We start from the raw sequence: 18,588 nt of genomic DNA, 5'->3' as shown, positions 1-18,588 counted from the left end.
CTGAGGCGTGGACAAGGAGGATGTTTGAAGATGTGTGCAAATTGCAAATTCCAGTTATGTGAACAGAGTGGAACGAGAGTTGGAGTGTGTACATCCTGGGGGTACATTGATTTCAAGTATACAGTGAGAGGTTTATAGAGGCCTTGAATTTTTAATTGATTAAATGTCCTTTTGGATTAATACGTTCTTTGTGTTCAGCATGGTTCTTGGTTTCAGAATGGGTGATTTGGAGAACAGTTATTTCAGTCTTGGGTAAGCTTGGCATAGTATTTAAACATGAAACGGCCACATAGAGTAGAACCGTGTGTGAAAATCAACACTTACTGTGTAATCAGGTTGTTGGAGTTCTGGTTGTCTTTTTTTGCAGAAAGTATTAATGAAGCTTAGAAAGCCTAGAATTACAGCTACGATTTGGTCCTCAGGAAAAATTATTTGCACTGGAGCAACAAGGTAAATGTTACTTGGGTTTTCAATTTTCATTTTTTAATTTTCCCCTCATGGGAAGGACATTTTTCTAGACTTAAAAACAAAATCATGTGTACAGTTTGTTGTGTTCCTCAGTATAAAATTTATTTCCTGTGTAACTGATCGTCTTTTTCTTTCTTTCAAACCACAGTGAAGAAGAAGCTAAATTTGGTGCCAGACGTTTAGCCCGGAGTCTCCAGAAACTAGGATTTCAGGTAACGTTTTCAAAAGCTCTCCGAGCTGCAGATACTCAAGGATTTACTTTTGTAAAGTTAGCATTTTTTTTTTAACGGACTAAAGAAATCTCCACGGAAAGTCCTCTTGTGATTGACCTTTTTCTACATTGTATAATACCGTCCTTCAACACAAAGATTTAGTGGCAGACCTTGCCCGTGTGGGTATTTGTCAGGAATCCTGGCTTTCTCCCAAATCCTTTCGCCATAGAGAGAGAGAGAGACGTGTTTCCTTACAGATTAACTGCCTTTTCAACTCTTTACATTTTTCACTTCTCACCAAAAAAAAAAATTCTGTTTTTGATCATCACAAGAATGCTGTATCAGGATGATGAGCGAGAGCTGCAGGACCCTGTTGACACGTATACACTGGTTAGCAGGCTCTCACACTTGTAAAGTGACTGTTACTAGCAGGCCAGCCTTATCAAATGTGATTTTGTAGAGTCATGCATTTGAATAAAATTAATACATATCCTGGACTTGCTAGGTCACCTGGAAACGATGAGTAAATGAAAGAAAAAGATGAGCTGTGGTTCCTGAACAGGTGGGCCTAGGCAGTTTGGGATTTGGGTGGGAGGTGATGAGAGGTTGAGTTTCTCTCTGATGACTTCAGTCTCCTCTGAGGTGGAAGGTGCTAGGAAGGCACTGAGGTGCGGGGGGGACATGGGTGTGTTGGTGCTGGATGGGAGTGCAGGGTAGAGAGCCATGATTGACAGCGGGGCCGCTGTGCACGTTTTGTGACTTTCTCCCACTGCCTTGTGCCGGTACTGAGTTGGAGGGTAGTTCATCCAGATTTGTGGTTTTACTAGGGGCAGTTGAAAAGATGACAGGGTAAAACCATTAAAATCTTGGTAGGAGTGGCTGAAGTTATTAATATTGAGAGGACATTATTTTCAGCCTTGGAGCCTCTTTTCTTAGCATAATATTAGAAATGTTGAGAGAAATCCCAGTGAGTTAAAAACACAATTCTATCACACTATTCCTCATTTTGTCCCCCAAAAGAAACAAACATCTAACTAAACTCGCAGAAATGCCATTTTACCTGACTGCATATAAGAAAAAGTCAGGCGTTTGGAGCTCAGTGTCCAGTACTTTCTGAGTTTTAAGTGATGGCTTTGCATTCTGACACTTCAAGGAGGACTCTGCTTTAATTTTTTCCTCACTGTTCTCCCTCTTATCCCAGTAGATTAAATATTAAATGGGTTTAAAGTATTGAAAAATTAAACTGAAATAAGATTCAGAAGACCCCAGATGTAGCGCTTTGATCATGCAGTTATCTCAGGCATTGTTTATTTTTTTAATGAAGTTTTTGACCCTTTTTCCCCCCTTTAATTATAGCATTAAGGAGCCCCCGATAACTTAAAACACTAAATCCATGCTTTAAATGTTTTTGTTTATCTTGCTTGTTCTTATATTTAAGGATTACAATTCAATGATTAAGATTGCCATGATGAGCAGATTTTTTTGTTTGTTTCAAAATAATTCATTCATTTTACTTCTCTCCTAAAGGTAATATTTACAGATTTTAAGGTTGTTAACGTTTTGGCAGTATGTAACATGCCATTTGAAATACGTTTGCCAGAATTCACAAAGAACAATAGACCTCATGCCAGGTAGGTCTTTGAAGAATCAAGATAACTTAGCAAATTTGAAGTTACTTGTCCGGCTATAAGTATTTATATTAATTTTGGCTTTTTTTGCATAGTTACGAACCTGAACTTCATCCTGCTGTGTGTTATCGGATAAAATCTCTAAGAGCTACATTACAGATTTTTTCAACAGGAAGTATCACAGTAACAGGTATTTTATGATATTGAAACCAAGCTTGTCAATTATGGATTGAATGAGATAAGAGGTGTCCGTACCAAAACAGAGATAAAGTCTGCTTTGTCCCTTTTAGCCACTTCTGCCCTTCTAGGGGAACCAGTCTCCTCACTTTTAACACAGTAGATTAGTTTAACCTGCTTTTACATACTATTTTGAAATCTTATGTATACTATTTCGTGTCGGTCTTCTTTGTCTTCATCATAACCCTAGTGAGATTCATCTGTATTGCTGCATGTAGCTGTAGATCAGCCATTCTTACTGCTATTTAGTACCCAGTACGTGAATATATTGTTCCATGGGCATTTGGATAGTTTTCAGTTGGGAATTTAAAATATTCTAGTATGTATTTTTATATATGATTTTTAAGTTTATGACATCTTGCATTTAAAATACTCAAGAGAAACCCATTCTATGAACTTCATAGAGGTTTTACATGAGCAAAATATTCATATATAATTGGTACCTATTTGGTATGTTTTATGTGTATTTTGTTATATCTTTTGAATTGTTTTAATTACTTGGAAGGGGTAGTTTCAGAATGCTAGGTAGGCATAGGTGTCCAACGGTAGTATTAGCATGCAGGATGACTTTTTAAATGGTACTATGGTTATAAATTGTTCAGAGACATTACTTGAGAGTCAGACCCAACCTTTGGCAAAACTGAGTTAAGGAAAATTTCTGTAGTGTCCTTGAATTTTCTTTTTATTCCTTCAATCCTTAGAGGAAAATAAAAATTATTGACACCTGTAAGCCTTCAACAAAAAAGCTTTAGTTCTGATTCAGCCATGGATTTTCACATCTTCCTTGGAGACTTACAGGCTCTTGCCAGAGTCATGCCTGAATCTTAAAAATGGGGGAGCAAGTCCGTTTCTTTCCTTCTTTGGACTCTCTGTTTCTACACTTTGGAGCCCAGACCTTACAGAGGCCTCTAGATCTATTGACAAGTCCCTGCTAAGTATGGAAGAAAATAATGCATATGTAAAATATATATTAAGTTAATAGATTTAAACAACACAGTAGCAAACTGAAGACCATTGACCTGGTTAATTAGTATGCGTTACATATTAACCTCTGGAATACCCTATGAACTGTTAATTCAGTAGACATATACTGAGTGGTTCCCATGGGCAAAGCTCTACTCTGTGGAGGGACTGAGGTGAGTCAGGAAGGATCGGCCCAGGGTAGGACGTGGTCAGTACCTTCAAAGGGTCCACAGTGGATGCATATGGACGTTTTTTAGGATCTTTCAAAAGGTGAGTTTACGTTAGTAGAAAAAACGTATTTATTCAGAATAAGTTTTATCAAAATATTTTTTCATTATCCTTTTTATATATTTTTTTAGCTATTTAGATGAAAGGCTACACATTTTTAAAGTCCTAGCACTATATAGATTAATTAACACATAACATAACCTCATCCCTGGTGCTTTTTTTTTAACGGGCAGAGTAAGCTGTAAGGGTGAATGGCCAGATTAGTAGTAAACATGTGAGTACCAAATAGCAGTAAATTTGTGGGGATGTTTAGACCGTGCAGTTTATAACGGCCCTCTCGTTTCCCAACGCTCTGGTAGCAGCTTTGTTTAGCTCTGCCCGGTTCCTCGATACTCCTGTGAGCTTCAGTCGTAGCCTAACCAAAAGCCAGGCTACGGTGACCAAAAGCATAATAGCTGTGTAGTCCCGCTTGTTACTCCTTCCTTTAATAAGCGTATTATAGTACCTTGTGATTGTCTGTGTGGTTTTTTTATATACTCCCTTTTCACAATGGTGCCCTAAAACAAGATGAATATCATCATTTTGTGTTTGATTCCCTTTAATAGTCCATAAAAAAATCTTATTCTCTTGGTTCTTGCTGTGACTGTGTGTATAATTATGTAAGTGTAGATTTTTTTAAAAACAACCTGACAAATTCTAAAGTACTTGGTTATTTGTAATTCTGGGAAATCAGCTTTTCCTAGTGCTCTTTTGCCTCTTCTCACCCCTTCCTCCACTGTGTTGTTACAGGGCCCAATGTAAAGGCCGTCGCTACTGCTGTGGAACAGGTATACCCATTTGTGTTTGAAAGCAGGAAAGAAATTTTGTAAGTCATCATGTAATTGGTTAGAATCCCAAACTGAGCACCTTTTAAAACCTGCTGCACATTGGACTCAGAACAAAAGGAAAACTGGACCAACAGTAATTGAGGAAATAGACTCTTTTATTCATTCACGGCTACAGTGTAAGCTCCAGTCCCTTTGGATTTTATTTCAAACCTTGCTGTAATATAAAAAGGAAGTTTACAAGACATGACATTGCTGCTTTTACAAAAGGACATTCTATTTATTTTCGCAGTAATTTCATGTCCCCACGAGCAGAGCTGTCACAGTGTGCACTACCTTAAAGTGTTTTGTTGTTGTCATTATTTTTTTCCAGTTTGAGCTGATGTGTTTTATTTGTGAATAGTCTTTTACATTTTTGTATGCTGAATATGGGCACCAAAGAACCTGTAAAAGTTATCTTTTTCAATTGAATGTGCACAAATAAAAGTTTGGAAAAGATCACTCTTCATATCCATTCTATTCCCCATTTTCTATTTTAACAAAAATTGTATTCATAATTCTTTTTTTTTAATCTATGCAAGCTTAGACTTTTGCTAAAGTGTGTTGGCTTCTTTTTGAAGTGTATTTTGTAAATATATATATGCCACATGTGTATAGTATCTTTTAATGCTCTGTTACCAAATATCAAATAGGAATTTTTTTCTTGCAGATTAGAAATAAAAACATGTATATAAATTCTAGGGAACTGGAGTAGAACTTTATAAATTCAGCGTAATGTTTTATGTTGCTAATTTAACATGATAGAAAATGTTAACTATCTTTTAAAAGTCATAAAGTTGTAGTTTTAAAAAGAGAAACTCTTACCTACAAGATGAATATAAGAAAGAAGCTGTGATGGGTTGTACCTCATATGTACCTTTGTTATTCTGGAAAGACTCAACTCTGGTTAGAGGAAAGTAAAAATCTTAGGTTGGTACTCAAGGCTTTACTAAGAGTCTTGTCAGAAGTTGAAACATTGTGCTGTTTTAGCAAGAAGTGCCCAAAAGCTGATTCTGTGCCACAGTGTAGTTAATTATACTACAGTTCAATTTGAACTTGAAAGCCATTTTGCAAGATAAGTCTTTCCCCTTGCTGTGTCTTATTTAGTGAAGCTAAAGAGCGACTACTCAGTATATGGGATTGCTCCTCTTAAAGTTATAATAAATATGCATTTGTGAAACAGTGGCTCTCTGGCTCACCCATGGGCCCAGGAATGGTAATATAGGATCAGGCTGCAGTGGTGCTTGGCCATTTGTGTTTAGGAGTTTAGTATTACTAACAATGTAATTACTAACAATGATTTTACCTAGAAATAAAGCTGAGTGGAGCGTCATATTAGCTTCTCAGTTAAAATTAATAGAGGTAATAGTACAACACAGTTTTCCACTAAAACCTTGAATTTCCAAAATGTTTTGAAACCTTTGTGAAAAATTGGAACATCTTAACCTCCATTTTCCCTACCATATTCTAAAATCTTGAAAGCTGCACTGAACAATATGTATTATTTTTTATGTTTATTTTTATCTTCTTTCTTCTCAATGCCTTCCCCTACCCTGCCTCTCACTCCCTCATAAGTTGGGGCCAATGGCTAACTTTTATATTTTCTTTCTTGGGAAAGACTTAATTGTGATTTTAAGACTTCTCATTTTTTACATTTGTGTTTATTTGCTTCATTTTGAGATCCAGTGGGATAGGCAACCTCAAAAAATATACAGAAGAAAATTCAATGAAAGTTATAGGTTCTGAGCAGACTGTTTCAAAAATTTGAGGTTTTCCACTTAGATTTAATTAACAGTAATTAAGTGACCTCCTGTTTGGCAGTGTTCACAAAAAAGAAATAGCGAAAAGGGGGGGAAACACGATTATATAGCCAAGGTGCAGATCCAGATGTTTGTTGTAATATTTTTCAGTATTCGAGTGACTTGAAAACTATGTAGATCAGTAGCTCATCAAAATGCTTTCTCAGAAAAGAGGGAGAAAGACAATCTGACCGGGTCTGGTTTCAGGGCTGCTTGCTTGAGTATCGCCTGGCAAAGTGTCATGGGTGACCCACTATACTTAACAAAGCTGGTAAGAAATGAGTGTGTCTGATGTCTTCTGGCTTTTCACAAGTGCTGTACATTTTTTTAATAAATAAAAACTGTGAATATATACATATAAATTATAAGTATTCCCCCTTTTTTATTTTTGAAAGTCAAAAAGCTCTAATTGGGTGCGTATTGGGTAAAAATTAGTTTGAAAACAGAACTGTTTCATTATAGATTCTGGATAATAAAAGAAAAATATAAGACAGTGTTTAAGATACTGAAGTTGAAATCACTTAGTGATAAACCTACTAGGTTTATAACAGTTTCCTGCCCATTTACAATGTATGGCTAAGCCAATAGATAGCTAAAGTGTATACAGTGTTTGAACTGCACAGTGAAATGTGTAACAATTTTGTTAAACATCTTACAATCTGTGATGCTTGGCAAAGAAAAAGAAATTCATATTGATTACCTGTCTTGACCTTTTTTAATCTCAGCGTATAATTGCACTGAAGGTTCATAATAAATTTCTTAAATTGATCCTCTACAGAACACACTTTCCCTTCTTCCAAAACAAGTGAACCATGCATGTTCTAACTTGCATATGAAATGTACCATGCAGAATGAAGACTGCAAATCTCCCTTACTGATAACTTCCCTTGCCAATTTTAATTTAGATAGTATGTTTCAGCACCAGGACTTTTAGTCATTCTCCTGAGTTCCTGATAATACAGTTTTACTATTGCTTACATAGGTTGTAGTCAGATCACTTCATTATAAGGGAATGCAGTAGATCATATTTCCTTATATCAAACTGGGACAGTTTGTTATGGGCCAATAGAAAATTTTCAAGCTGAATAAAAAGGGCTTTTGACTCTTAGGATTCTCCTTTCTTCAGGTTAATCATATTTTTGTGTTCTTTTTCAAGTTAGGTTGTTCAGTACTTTCTGTGTGTGTCTCCCATGGTTTATAATATTAGTCATTTAATGGGTTACTGCATAAGTGGTTTGAGATTCTTTATTGTAGATTTTCTATCATCGTATCCAAATTCTATTGGTAAAATGCCTCCCCACGTCTTAAAATTCAACTGGTGAAATACAGAAGAGAGCAATCCGTTGTTGCGTGGGTGAAAACCCAAGTTTCTGGTACAGTCGGTGATCTCTGTTTCATCCTAGAGAAGACCATATTGAGGGAATTGTCCCGATGTTTGGATGTCATTTATTATGTTTGCAGGCATCTGAAAGTCAGCATCAGCTATAGCCTGTAGGCCATAACCTGAGGTAGTGATAGTCCTGAGGAGTGCGAAGAATCACAGGAAACTATGGATCGCTGTTAAGGTATCAGGAAAGCCTTACAAAGAGAGAACTGTGTAAGCTTGACCTAGTAACTCAGACCTAACTACTGACAGATTTGGATAAATAACCTACTGGCTTGACTTCTTTTCTCGTGTTTTACTAACAGCTACTTCTAAATAAATATGGTCCCAGGATTTTGAAATTGTCCTTTCTAGCCGTATTTTTTTAAAATGGATGGAAAATGCTTATTTTTCTCAACTATTGCAGAGTTGTTTCTCTTAATATTTTATAATACTAATACCAAATTCATAAAAGGATATTTTGAATTACATTGTAGTTCATTATTCATAAAATAGGATGTATAATCTTTATCCTTGTTGAACTGTAATTAGAAATTGATCGCTAAAATCCTAACCAGGACCCTATCCTAACCTAGAACATGTTTGCAGTTGTCCACATTGTGTCCTGGTTCTTTTTTACACAAGACCCAGTGCAGGTAGTGTCTTGGTAGGTAGGCAAAAAACCATAAGCTTATGTTCAGACAGCTTCTGTGTCTTAATGATAAAGCCGCAACTGGCCTCTATGCATACAAACCTTAAGGTAAAAGTTATTCTCGTCACTAGTTCATAGTCTTTCAAAGGCTGCTCTGTGAAGAAGGTGGAAGATAACCAACCGGTATTATTTTTTAACCTGGTATTCTGCTCAGAGTAAGAAAGGGATCACTTGGGACCTTGTTCCTCACCTACCTTTCATGGTTCCTTTTGGGCGGGTAGAGATTAAAGATTGTCTCTATAATTTCAGGGTGTCCCTTTTAAACTAGCTCTGTGATACTGAAGAGAAAACATGGGAGTGGCCAATATGTATTGGTAGGAAGACACCCTAAATGTTCTCATACTGTGTCAACAGTTGTAAGGTTTTGAGGCCATTAGGTCTCTGGAGAAAGCTGCCTTGGCTGTCCCCTACCCCGTAGCTTTTTAGACTCCAAGAACTGATCTTGGGGTTTTCTTTTTTGAAGCTGTTTTGGCACTAATTCCTCTTGGTGATGACTCATAAAACAAATATTGTTTTTCACATAGTTCCTGAAAGAGAAAGAGGCACTAATGAAAATGTCATTCTTAATTTACAGTATTTAAAAATGTGCAGGCTATAATTTTTTAAATCACCCTGGGGCTTTAATGTTTTAGCTCTGCAAAAATAGACCAAGGTTTATTGCAGCGTTTCCACGTGCCATGAAATTCAGTGCACCACAGACCTTTGATCAATCTCATGCAAAGGGTAAGGTGGGGTGCCTTCTTCTCAGAACATAATCATGGCATTCCTGTCTGCAGGGAAGGATTCCAAGGATAGTCTTACATAGAACTACTGAAGATTACATCCCAGATCCTCTTTCATTTCTTCCCTTTTCTCAAACTCTGCTTACCAATATGCCTATCTATATTTATATCTACATATTCTGCTTTCTGCATTATCCCCTCGCCCCTGCATTAACCAATTCATTTCTGCAACATTATTCCCATCAGCATAAAAACATGCTCTAGTATTTTATGTTTATTTAAATAAACACCTTTGAGGGCTTCCCTGGTGGCGCAGTGGTTGAGAGTCCGCCTGCCGATGCAGGGGACGCGGGTTCGTGACCCGGTCCGGGAAGATCCCGCATGCCGCGGAGCGGCTGCGCCCGTGAGCCATGGCCGCTGAGCCTGCGCGTCCGGAGCCTGTGCTCCGCAACGGGAGAGGCCACAACAGTGAGAGGCCCGCAAACCGCAAAAAATAATAATAATAATAATTAAATAAACACCTTTGAACCTGTCTCTCCCCTTTCAAATATCCTGTCCTATAATTTAACCAGTTCATCGAGTGGCTACAACATGCCAGGTGCTGTGGATGGAGGAGATAAAGAGTCTGGCTTTCAAGGAGCTTACACCTTAACAGGAGCCAAGCACGTAAGCATATAATTTCAAGCAGTAAGAGTGCTAAGGAGAAAAGTAAACCAAGAAAGGGAAAAAGAATGACTTAGTTGGGGTCTGGGGGACTGTATCATACTGCTGGCATCTCTAAAGATCAGGTGACATCTGATCAGAAACTGGAGTGAAGTTAGGGAGGGAGCCATGTGAAGGATTGCAGCTAAGTGCTGTGTTGCGGAAAGTCCAATATGGCTAGAGCATGGCGAGTACCTGAATGACAGACGTGAGGTCGGAGGGGAGGGTAGCAGCCATAGTTAAGAAGCTTGAATTTTATTCAAAATGTAGTAGGAGCCATGGGGTTTTGAGCTGAGGAATGACGTTTTTAAGACCCATCTAGGGACTTCACTGGTGGCACCTGGATAAGACTCCGTGCTCCCCATGCAGGGGGCCCGGGTTCGATCCCTATCAGGGAACTAGATCCCACATGCATGCTGCAACTAAGAGTTCTCATGCCACAACTAAGGAGCCTGCCTGCCCCAACCAAGACCCGGCACAACCAAATAAATATTTTTTTAAAAAATTTAATCCCTGAGCCTCAGTAAAGTCCTCAGATGATTGCAGCCTTGACCAACAGCTAGATTGCAACTTCCAGGACCAGAGCTGTCCTGCTAAACCACTCCTAAACTCCAGACCCGCAGACACTGTGTGAAATAATAAATGTTTATTACAAAAAATAGATAAAAGATCCATCTAACTGCTGCATGGAAGGTAGCGTGCGGAGCGCAGGAGTTGAAAGAGGAAGACTAGTTCGGAGGTGAGTAAGTCCAAATAAAAGATGGTGGCTTGGACTTAGAACAGTACTGGTGGAAAGTGTATATTCATATGTTTTGTTAACAGCTAACAAGACTTACTGATATTAGCTGTGGGGTTAAAGGAGTAGCGTGGATGAACCCTAAGCCTCTGGCCTCAGAAGTTCCCCCCAAGCAGAAGACCCGTGGAGGAAATGTGACTGGGTGATAAGGGGACTGGAAATCAAGAGTTCTGTCAGATTAGAGATGCCTGTTGGATGTTCCAACCACAGATGTCAAGTGGACAGTTGGATTTTGGAATTCGAAAATCAGGTAAAAGGTCCGAGACTAGAGATAATCATTTGGGAGTCATCAACTTATGGATGGCTGTTAAAGCCACGGGAATATATCCAAGAAGTGAGTGTAGATGGAGATCTAAGGATTGAGCCCTGGGCGTTATGGTATTTGAAGGGAGGGAGGGAGGAAGGGGAAGCAGCAGAGACCAAGGAATGACTAATGAGGTAGGAGGAAAACCAGGAAACTAATACTCCAGAAGACAAGTGGAAAAAAAAAATGTTTAAAGATAGGGAGCATGAGGGCCTGGGCACGTGTTGCTGGAAAGTCACATGACACGGGAACTGACCCTGAGGTTTGGTAACTCGGCAGAAGTCGTGAGTAGCCTGGGGAGTCAGAAAGCAGGAAAGAAAGCCTGAGAGCAGTAAGTTCAAGAAAGAATGAGAGGTGAGGACCTGGAGACAACAGAGCGCTCTGGAACTGAAAAGTGGGCAGGGAGTGAGTGGGTACCGGGTGGGGAATTTGAGATTTGAGGTCTAGGGAGGTATGTTGTTTAGGATGGGGAGTACTGCAGCTCTGTGTGTGTGTGTGTGATGATAATCCCATAGAAGGGGGAAATTGATGACATGCTCAAGACAAATGAAAGAATTGGCTTTTGCACCGAGAGAGAGAAGGTGGGCATAGATGTAGGTAGTTGAATAGACGGTGTGCAGGATGAAGTGGGCTCTTTCTTTCTGTTTTCTCAGTGAACTAAAAACCCAAGACCATCAGCAGAGAGTGAGGAAGTGGGAGGGAGTGCTGGAGGCTTGAGAGGGGACAGGGTGTGAGGCCACCATCTTGGACAGTAGGAAAATCAACTGACCAGGGCCATGTGGTAGGTTGCAGGACATTCCTGAAGACCTGCTTGAGACTTATGTTCATCAGTTTAAAACTGGACTTGTCAGTATAGTTGGGTGTGTCTCAAGCCAAGTTCCTTGGACGCAGGGATAAAACAAGCCAAGAATTGGCTTAATCAGAATTAAGTTTCGCCTGAATGGAGGGAGAGAGGGCAGGCTAGAGGGAGGGGTGGTGCATGGGATCTAAGGAAGGTAAGAAAGGAAGTGAGGACACGGGTGATGACTCTTCAGTGGATTCCCAGTCCTGGTAGGTGCTTGAGAGAGTGAGCTGAAACACAGGGTGGGCCGAGGGTGAGAGGGATGCTTGTGAAAGGAGCAGCAATGGGTAAAGACAGTCGAGGGTATGATCGTCCTGTTTGCTCCCCTTCCCAGCATCATCCAGTCCCTCCTTCTGACAACACTCCTTCTGGCTTCAGTGATACCATATTCTCCTGGCTCCTCTCCAGCCTCACCGTTGGCTCCTTTTCAGTCCTTTCGATACTCACTCTCTGCCTGTTCTCTCCGTGTTGGTGTAATCCAGGGCTTGGTCCTGCACCTCATTCTCCTCTCTGCTCTCTGACTAGACGATCTCATCTGGTTCCATAACCTAAATACCACTTACCCGAATCTGACCCTGACTCGGAGTGTCTCCAGAATTTCATGCTTAACATATCCAGCTGCCAACCAGTGCTATATCCATCTGATGTCTAATGGACGCCTCTGCAATCCTTCCAGCCCTGAAACCTAGTTCTGAAAGGGCTCCCCTGTGTTACCGTCCGTGCAGTTTCGCAAGCTAAAAATTTAGGTACCACCCTGACTACTTCATTGCCTTACTCCTATATCCAGTTAATTCATTAATTTATTCATTTTCAATAATGAGCTTCAATTATATGCGAAGAAATTATTCCAGGTGCTGGGAAACAACAGTGAACAAAGTATACAAAATTCCCTGCCCTCAAGGAACTTAATGGAGTGAGAGGAGGTAGACAAGAAACCAAGTGAAATATAGAAGGTACCAGCTTTGGGGGAAAAACTGAAAAAAGAGAGTGGATGCAGAGTTGGGACATGATTGTGATTTTAAATAGGGTAACAGGACAATTCAGAAGGAGATAAAGTGGTGAGACAAGTAGATATCTAAGGGAAGGGAACTCTAGACAGAGGAAACCAGGGCAGAGACCCTGAGTCTTGAGCATTGCGTGGTGTGTTTGGGATGCAGCAAAATGGCCAGTGCAGCTGATGAGAGTGAAAGAGGGGGAGAGTAGAAGGATATGTAGGCTGTACGGGCCATCAAAGCCGCTGGAGGATTTGAGCAAAGGAATAGCTTGATCATATTTAAAGGGATCACTGGCTGCTGTGCTGAAAACAGATCAGAGGGGATGGAGGCTGAAAACAGGACCAGGCAGGTGGTTACTACAGTAATGCAGGAGAGAGCACGGTGACTCAGATCAAGGGAGGGGCAGTGCAGGTGGCAGGCTCTGGATCTATATTTTTTTTAAATACATTTATTTATTTAATTTATTTATTTCTGGCTGCGTTGGGTCTTCATTGCTGTGTGCAGGCTTTCTCTAGTTGCAGCAAGTGGGGGCTGCTCTTCGTTGTGGTGTGCAGGCTTCTTATTGCAGTGGCTGCTCTTGTTGCAGAGCACGGGCTCTAGGCGCACGGGCTTCAGTAGTTGCAGCACAGGGGCTCAGTAGTTGTGGCTCACAAGCTCTAGAGCACAGGCTCAGTAGTTGTGGCGTAGGGCTTAGTTGCTCCGATGCATGTGGGATCTTCCCAGACCAGGGCTCGAACCCGTGTCCCCTGCATTGGCAGGTGGATTCTTAACCACTGCGCTTCCAGGGAAATCCCTGGATCTATTTTTAAATTAGAGCCAACGCTGTTTTCTGAAAGATTGAACATGGAGTGGGAGGGAAAGAGTCAGGGGAGACGCCAAGGTTTGTGACCAGAGCAAGTCGAAGGATAAGGTTGACATCAACTGAGGTGGAGAAGTCTGCGAGTGGAGTAGGTTTGGGGAATATTGGGGTTCAATTCAGATCATGTTTGTAATATTTGTTAGACATTTGAAAAGAGTTGGAGGGCAAACAGTTGAATAGACAAGCCTTGTGTTCAGGAGAGATATTGAAGCTGGAGATGTAAATGTTGGATTCAGTGGCATATGGATGGTGTAAAGACCATCACTTTGAGATCAATGAGCCAGTGAGGGGACAGAGGAGGGGTCAGAGGACGAAGCCCTAGGGCACACCAACTTTAAGACAGTGAAAGATGAGATGGAACCAGCAGAGGATGCTGAGGAGGCGTGACTGGTAGGAGACAACCAGGAGGCCGGTCCCTGAAGGCAGTGAAGCAAGTATTTTGGGAAGGAGGGCGTGCTCACCCCAGTCAGTGCTGGGGATGGTCACTGCATGAGCTATTAAGACAATGGATGAGAACTGATCACGGGGTTTAGCAACATGGAGGTAGCCAGGATGTTAAAAGGAGCAATGACAGTAGAGTAATGGCCATAAAAGTCTCATCAGTGCAGGTTCATGAGAGAATAGGAAGAGAGGAATTGCTGACAGTGAATAGAGACAACTCTGAAAGAACTTTGCTATAAATGATGGCAAAGAATACAGGTGAAGATAAATGATAGCAGAGCAGGACTTCCCTGGTGGCACAGTGGTTAAGAATCCGCCTGCCAGTGCAGGGGACACAAGTTCGATCCCTCGTCCAGGAAGATCCCACACGCCACGGAGCAACTAAACCTGTGCGCCACAACTGCTGAGCCTGAGCTCTAGAGCCTGTGAGCCACAACTGCTGAGCCCACATGCCACGACTACTGAAGCCCGTGTGCCTAGAGCCCATGCTCCGCAACAAGAGAAGCACTGCAATGAGAAGCCCGCACACGGCAACCAAGAGTAGCCTCCGCTCTCTGCAACTAGAGAAAGCCCGCGAGCAGCAACGAAGACCCAACACAGCCAAAAATGAATAAATAAAAATAGATAAATCTAATTAAAAATATGATACAAGAGCAAAACCTAGGGAGGAAAATGGGATCAAAAGATTTTTTTTTTAAGCTGGGGAAAAAAATCACACAAGGTTGCTCTGCTGATGTGACATAGAGATCTAGGAGAGAGGGAAAGTATGGATGGTGCAGGGGTGATCAGGGAGGACTGTTGGGGAATGTTCTGGAGAAGGGAAGGGCAGAGGGCATGAAGTGGTTGGCTTCACATAGGAATGAGTTAAAAGATAGAACCCAGAGGGATGGTGGTGTATTTGGATGCAAATACTGATGTGTGGGTTGAGGTGGAAGGGTAAGGAAGTTCCCTTTCTGATTGTGTTCATTTCTTCCGTGAAGTCAGGAGCAAGGCTGTTGGCGGCAGTGAGGACGGCTAAGGAGGTGGGAGGTTTCCAGAGAGAGGCTGGCATTGAGCAGTTGTCTAGGAGAGACAGTTCATGGACAAGGGACATGGCTGATTGCCAGGTAGCATGGAGGGGGCCTCTTGAGGTCAGTCAGGATGATTGAACCTGGGCCCCAGCCCTGTGCTCGTGTGCTTTCTCAGCCATGTTCAGCTGTGTGCCTGCAGACGCTGGCTTGGCACGCCTTAAAGTAAATGAGGTCACGTCACTCCCCTGCTGAAAATACTTTAGTAGCTTCCCATTGCACTTAGAATGAAATCCAAACTCAGTCTGTAAAGCCCCACACGTCAGTCTCCACCGACTTCCCCACTGGATCTCAAAGATCGCAGCCTCCTGAGCATCTTTTGGTTCCTGGAACAGGTCCAGTGTGTTTCTGATTTAGTCTTTGCACTAGCTGTTCTCTGCCTGAATTCTCCTTCCCCCTACCTTTGCAGGGTTGGCTCTTCATTACTACTCAGATTTTATCTTAAATGTTATCTCTCAGGATAACCTTCTCAGATCACCAGTCAAAAGTACCCCCCTGGGCTTCCCTGGTGGCGCAGTGGTTAAGAATCCGCCTGCCAGTGCAGGGGACATGGGTTCAAGCCCTGGTTCGGGAAGATCCCACATGCCGCGGAGCAACTAAGCCCGTGCGCCACAACTACTAAGCCTGCGCTCTAGAGCCTGTGAGCCACAACTACTGAGCCCGCGTGCCACAACTACTGAAGCCTGCATGCCTAGAGCCTGTGCTCCGCAACGAGAAGCCACCGCAATGAGAAGCCCGCACACTGCAATGAAGAGTAGCCCCCACTCGCCGCAACTAGAGAGAGCGCACGCACAGTAACAAAGACCCAACGCAGCCATAAATAAATAAACAAATAAATAAATAAAGTACCCCCTACAATAAGATACCACCTCAAGCCATTAGGTTGGCCACTACCAAAAAAATAAAAAAATAGAAAATAACAAGTGTTGCACTACTATACATAAAATAGATAACTAATATGGGCCTACTGTATAGCACAGGGAACTCTACTCAATACTCTGTAATGATCTATATGAGAAAAGAATCTAAAAAAGAGTGGATATATGTATATGTATAACTGATTCACTTTGCTGTACAGCAAACACTAACACAACATTGTAAATCAACTACTCTAATAAAAATGTACAACGAAACAAAAACCCCAAAAAACAAAAGTACCCACACACACACACACTTACTATCTTAATTCTCATGGCATTTTTGCTCACTGATTAATGTTATAGCACCTAGAACAGTGCGTGGCACGGAACAGGTGCTCAGTAAGTATTTAGCGAATAAATGAATTTGGGTGAGTGAATGAAGGAATGACCACATAAAATGAGCTGCTAAAAGTGAAAAATAACCTAAGTCTCAGAACTAAAATATTTACAAAACATTAACTTGTTAGTTTTCTCTAATTGTTTCCACTTAAACTGGGGAAAAGAATGAAAGTCACAGCTGAAACAGCACATATGGCAAATGTCCCATTTTGTGTTTGTGCTTGTAGCTGGCAGGGCACAAGTTCAAAATGAAATCCTTTCAAATTACATTATTGCTGAAATCTTTTCTGACCTCTCCACTGAGTCATTGTTTATCTTACAAGAAACTTAACAACTTTGGAAGAATATTTGTTTTCTCAGCCTTGTAGAAATAGAAGGAAAAGAAGCCAGCTCCAAATATGAGAAAGGAAAATATCAAGCGGTATGGAGTACCAAATTTGAAGTTAATTTGATATTATAAATAGTTTCCTTTCTTGCTGCTTAGGAAATCATTGGGACATACACATCTGGACTCTCTTTCCCTGGGGACAAAAGTTGATTAATTGTTTCATTAACTCCGAAGTTCATGAAGACTCCCTTAGCTCGGCAGTAGCCGTCCTCCATCTTCGAGTTCACTTCAACTTTCGTGTCCTCACAAGTCCCCGGGGGCTTTCCACCACCCCCACGTTCACTTAGCTAGTTCGATCACTTTTCAATACCATTATGTATTTTATTTCTATTTTTGCCTCTGCCATTTCCCTCCAGGGAACCTCGTTTAACACACATACTTCATACATAACTTTGGTCAATTTATATCATTCAGGCTGCTTACATTTTCATTTTTAAGGCATTTGCCAACCTACTGCTTCAAGCTAAGGCATGTCCCAGGCTCTTTGATGTTGCAGAAATCGGAGTTAGCCAAGATTTCTGAAGGCAACTGTTTCCTTTCTGCCCTCAGGTACTGGGCTTTCCCCACAAAAATGCATCCCTGGTAGACACTGCTGCTTGCTCCTCCTAGAAATGAATTTGAAATGCAGAATTGTTTTGCCACCTCGTCTTTCATAATTCTCACCTGTGCCCTTATCTCTATTTGTTCTTCTACACCAACCTCCTGGTACTTGTGGAATCTGTCTAGGGGTGGGTAGTACTCGGGCTTTTGGATCTCTCCTAATTTGCAATTTAAAACTTTCTTGGAGAGGGACTGGATTTAAGTTTGAGTAATTCAAAAACATTTCATAATGCAGAGTTTTGTTAATTTAGACAGATTTCTTCCCCACCCCGAATTCTGAATGAATGAATATGTTTTGTTGAGTCTTAGACACCCAGATCACTATGTTCTTACGGAATGTCTTATTCTGGAGGCCTACTGGATGGAAAGATTGGCTTAAGTTTTGTCTTCAAATTTTCATTTGGTTTGAAATTTGATCCATTCTGACAGCCCCATATTAAAAAAAAAAATCTAAAGGTTTCTTAACCTTAATTCGTTGAGTACATTCTGCCTTCAAGTTAGACTTTTTAAAAAAGAGGGCAATGAGGAGTGATTCTTAGTTTCGTTCAATGAATTCATTACTGCTTTCTCCCTGCTTCAATTTTTTAGTTAGTACTGCTCACAAGAATTGTAACAAACCTTTATTTTTAAAGGCATTCTCTACCCCAGTACATATGCCCTTCCTTTGCACTTGCCAGCACAGTGTATTGCAGTGGTCTGTTTTCTGGTCTGCCTCTCCAAATAAAGGAGCTATGGGTTCTTTGTCTCCTATATTTTCAGTCTTTTCCTAAGACAGTGTCTACTCCATAGTAGATAACCAACAATGAGTTGAATGAATAATCTCTGAAGTTGCGGGCAGGGAGTGGTATGGTGCAGGCCATATGTCTCCCTTTTCTGAACACATACCTCTTGCTGTTGCACAGATTGTTAGATCATAAGATTAAATCTCGTCTGTGAACCACAGATCAAAACTTGTTGTGGTTTATATTGTTACCCCTAATCTAATCCCCACACACAATGAATTCAGCATTGGATTGACCACAAGGTATCCAACTGAACAGTGGCTACTTTTTAATCATCTGCTAGGAATCAATTTCAAGCTAGGCACTGTAGAGGTTACATATGAAAGGTAATGGGCCAAGACCATTCCCAGATGCCAAAA

The 18,588-nt window shown here is 41.0% G+C and overlaps 2 protein-coding genes across 2 annotated transcripts in view; one reads left to right on the top strand and one right to left on the bottom strand.

Moving 5' to 3' along the window:
- Positions 1–5,068, top strand: part of TBPL1 (TATA-box binding protein like 1) — a 29,822-nt gene extending 24,754 nt beyond the window's left edge. Inside the window, exons 3-7 of the mRNA XM_067702041.1 lie at positions 368–450; positions 617–680; positions 2,208–2,311; positions 2,404–2,498; positions 4,526–5,068. Of these exons, the coding sequence (XP_067558142.1) occupies positions 368–450; positions 617–680; positions 2,208–2,311; positions 2,404–2,498; positions 4,526–4,605 (426 nt within the window). The 3' untranslated portion in view covers positions 4,606–5,068. The remainder of the gene's footprint in view (positions 1–367; positions 451–616; positions 681–2,207; positions 2,312–2,403; positions 2,499–4,525) is intronic.
- A 2,561-nt stretch (positions 5,069–7,629) lies between these two features.
- Positions 7,630–18,588, bottom strand: part of SLC2A12 (solute carrier family 2 member 12) — a 56,591-nt gene continuing 45,632 nt past the window's right edge. Inside the window, exon 5 of the mRNA XM_067702039.1 lies at positions 7,630–9,000. Coding sequence (XP_067558140.1) covers positions 8,847–9,000 — 154 coding nt within the window. The 3' untranslated portion in view covers positions 7,630–8,846. The remainder of the gene's footprint in view (positions 9,001–18,588) is intronic.

Source organism: Pseudorca crassidens, chromosome 13, assembly GCF_039906515.1.
Source record: "Pseudorca crassidens isolate mPseCra1 chromosome 13, mPseCra1.hap1, whole genome shotgun sequence".
Classification (NCBI taxonomy): Eukaryota; Metazoa; Chordata; class Mammalia; order Artiodactyla; family Delphinidae; genus Pseudorca; species Pseudorca crassidens.
This window is presented reverse-complemented; position numbering and strand designations above follow the sequence as displayed.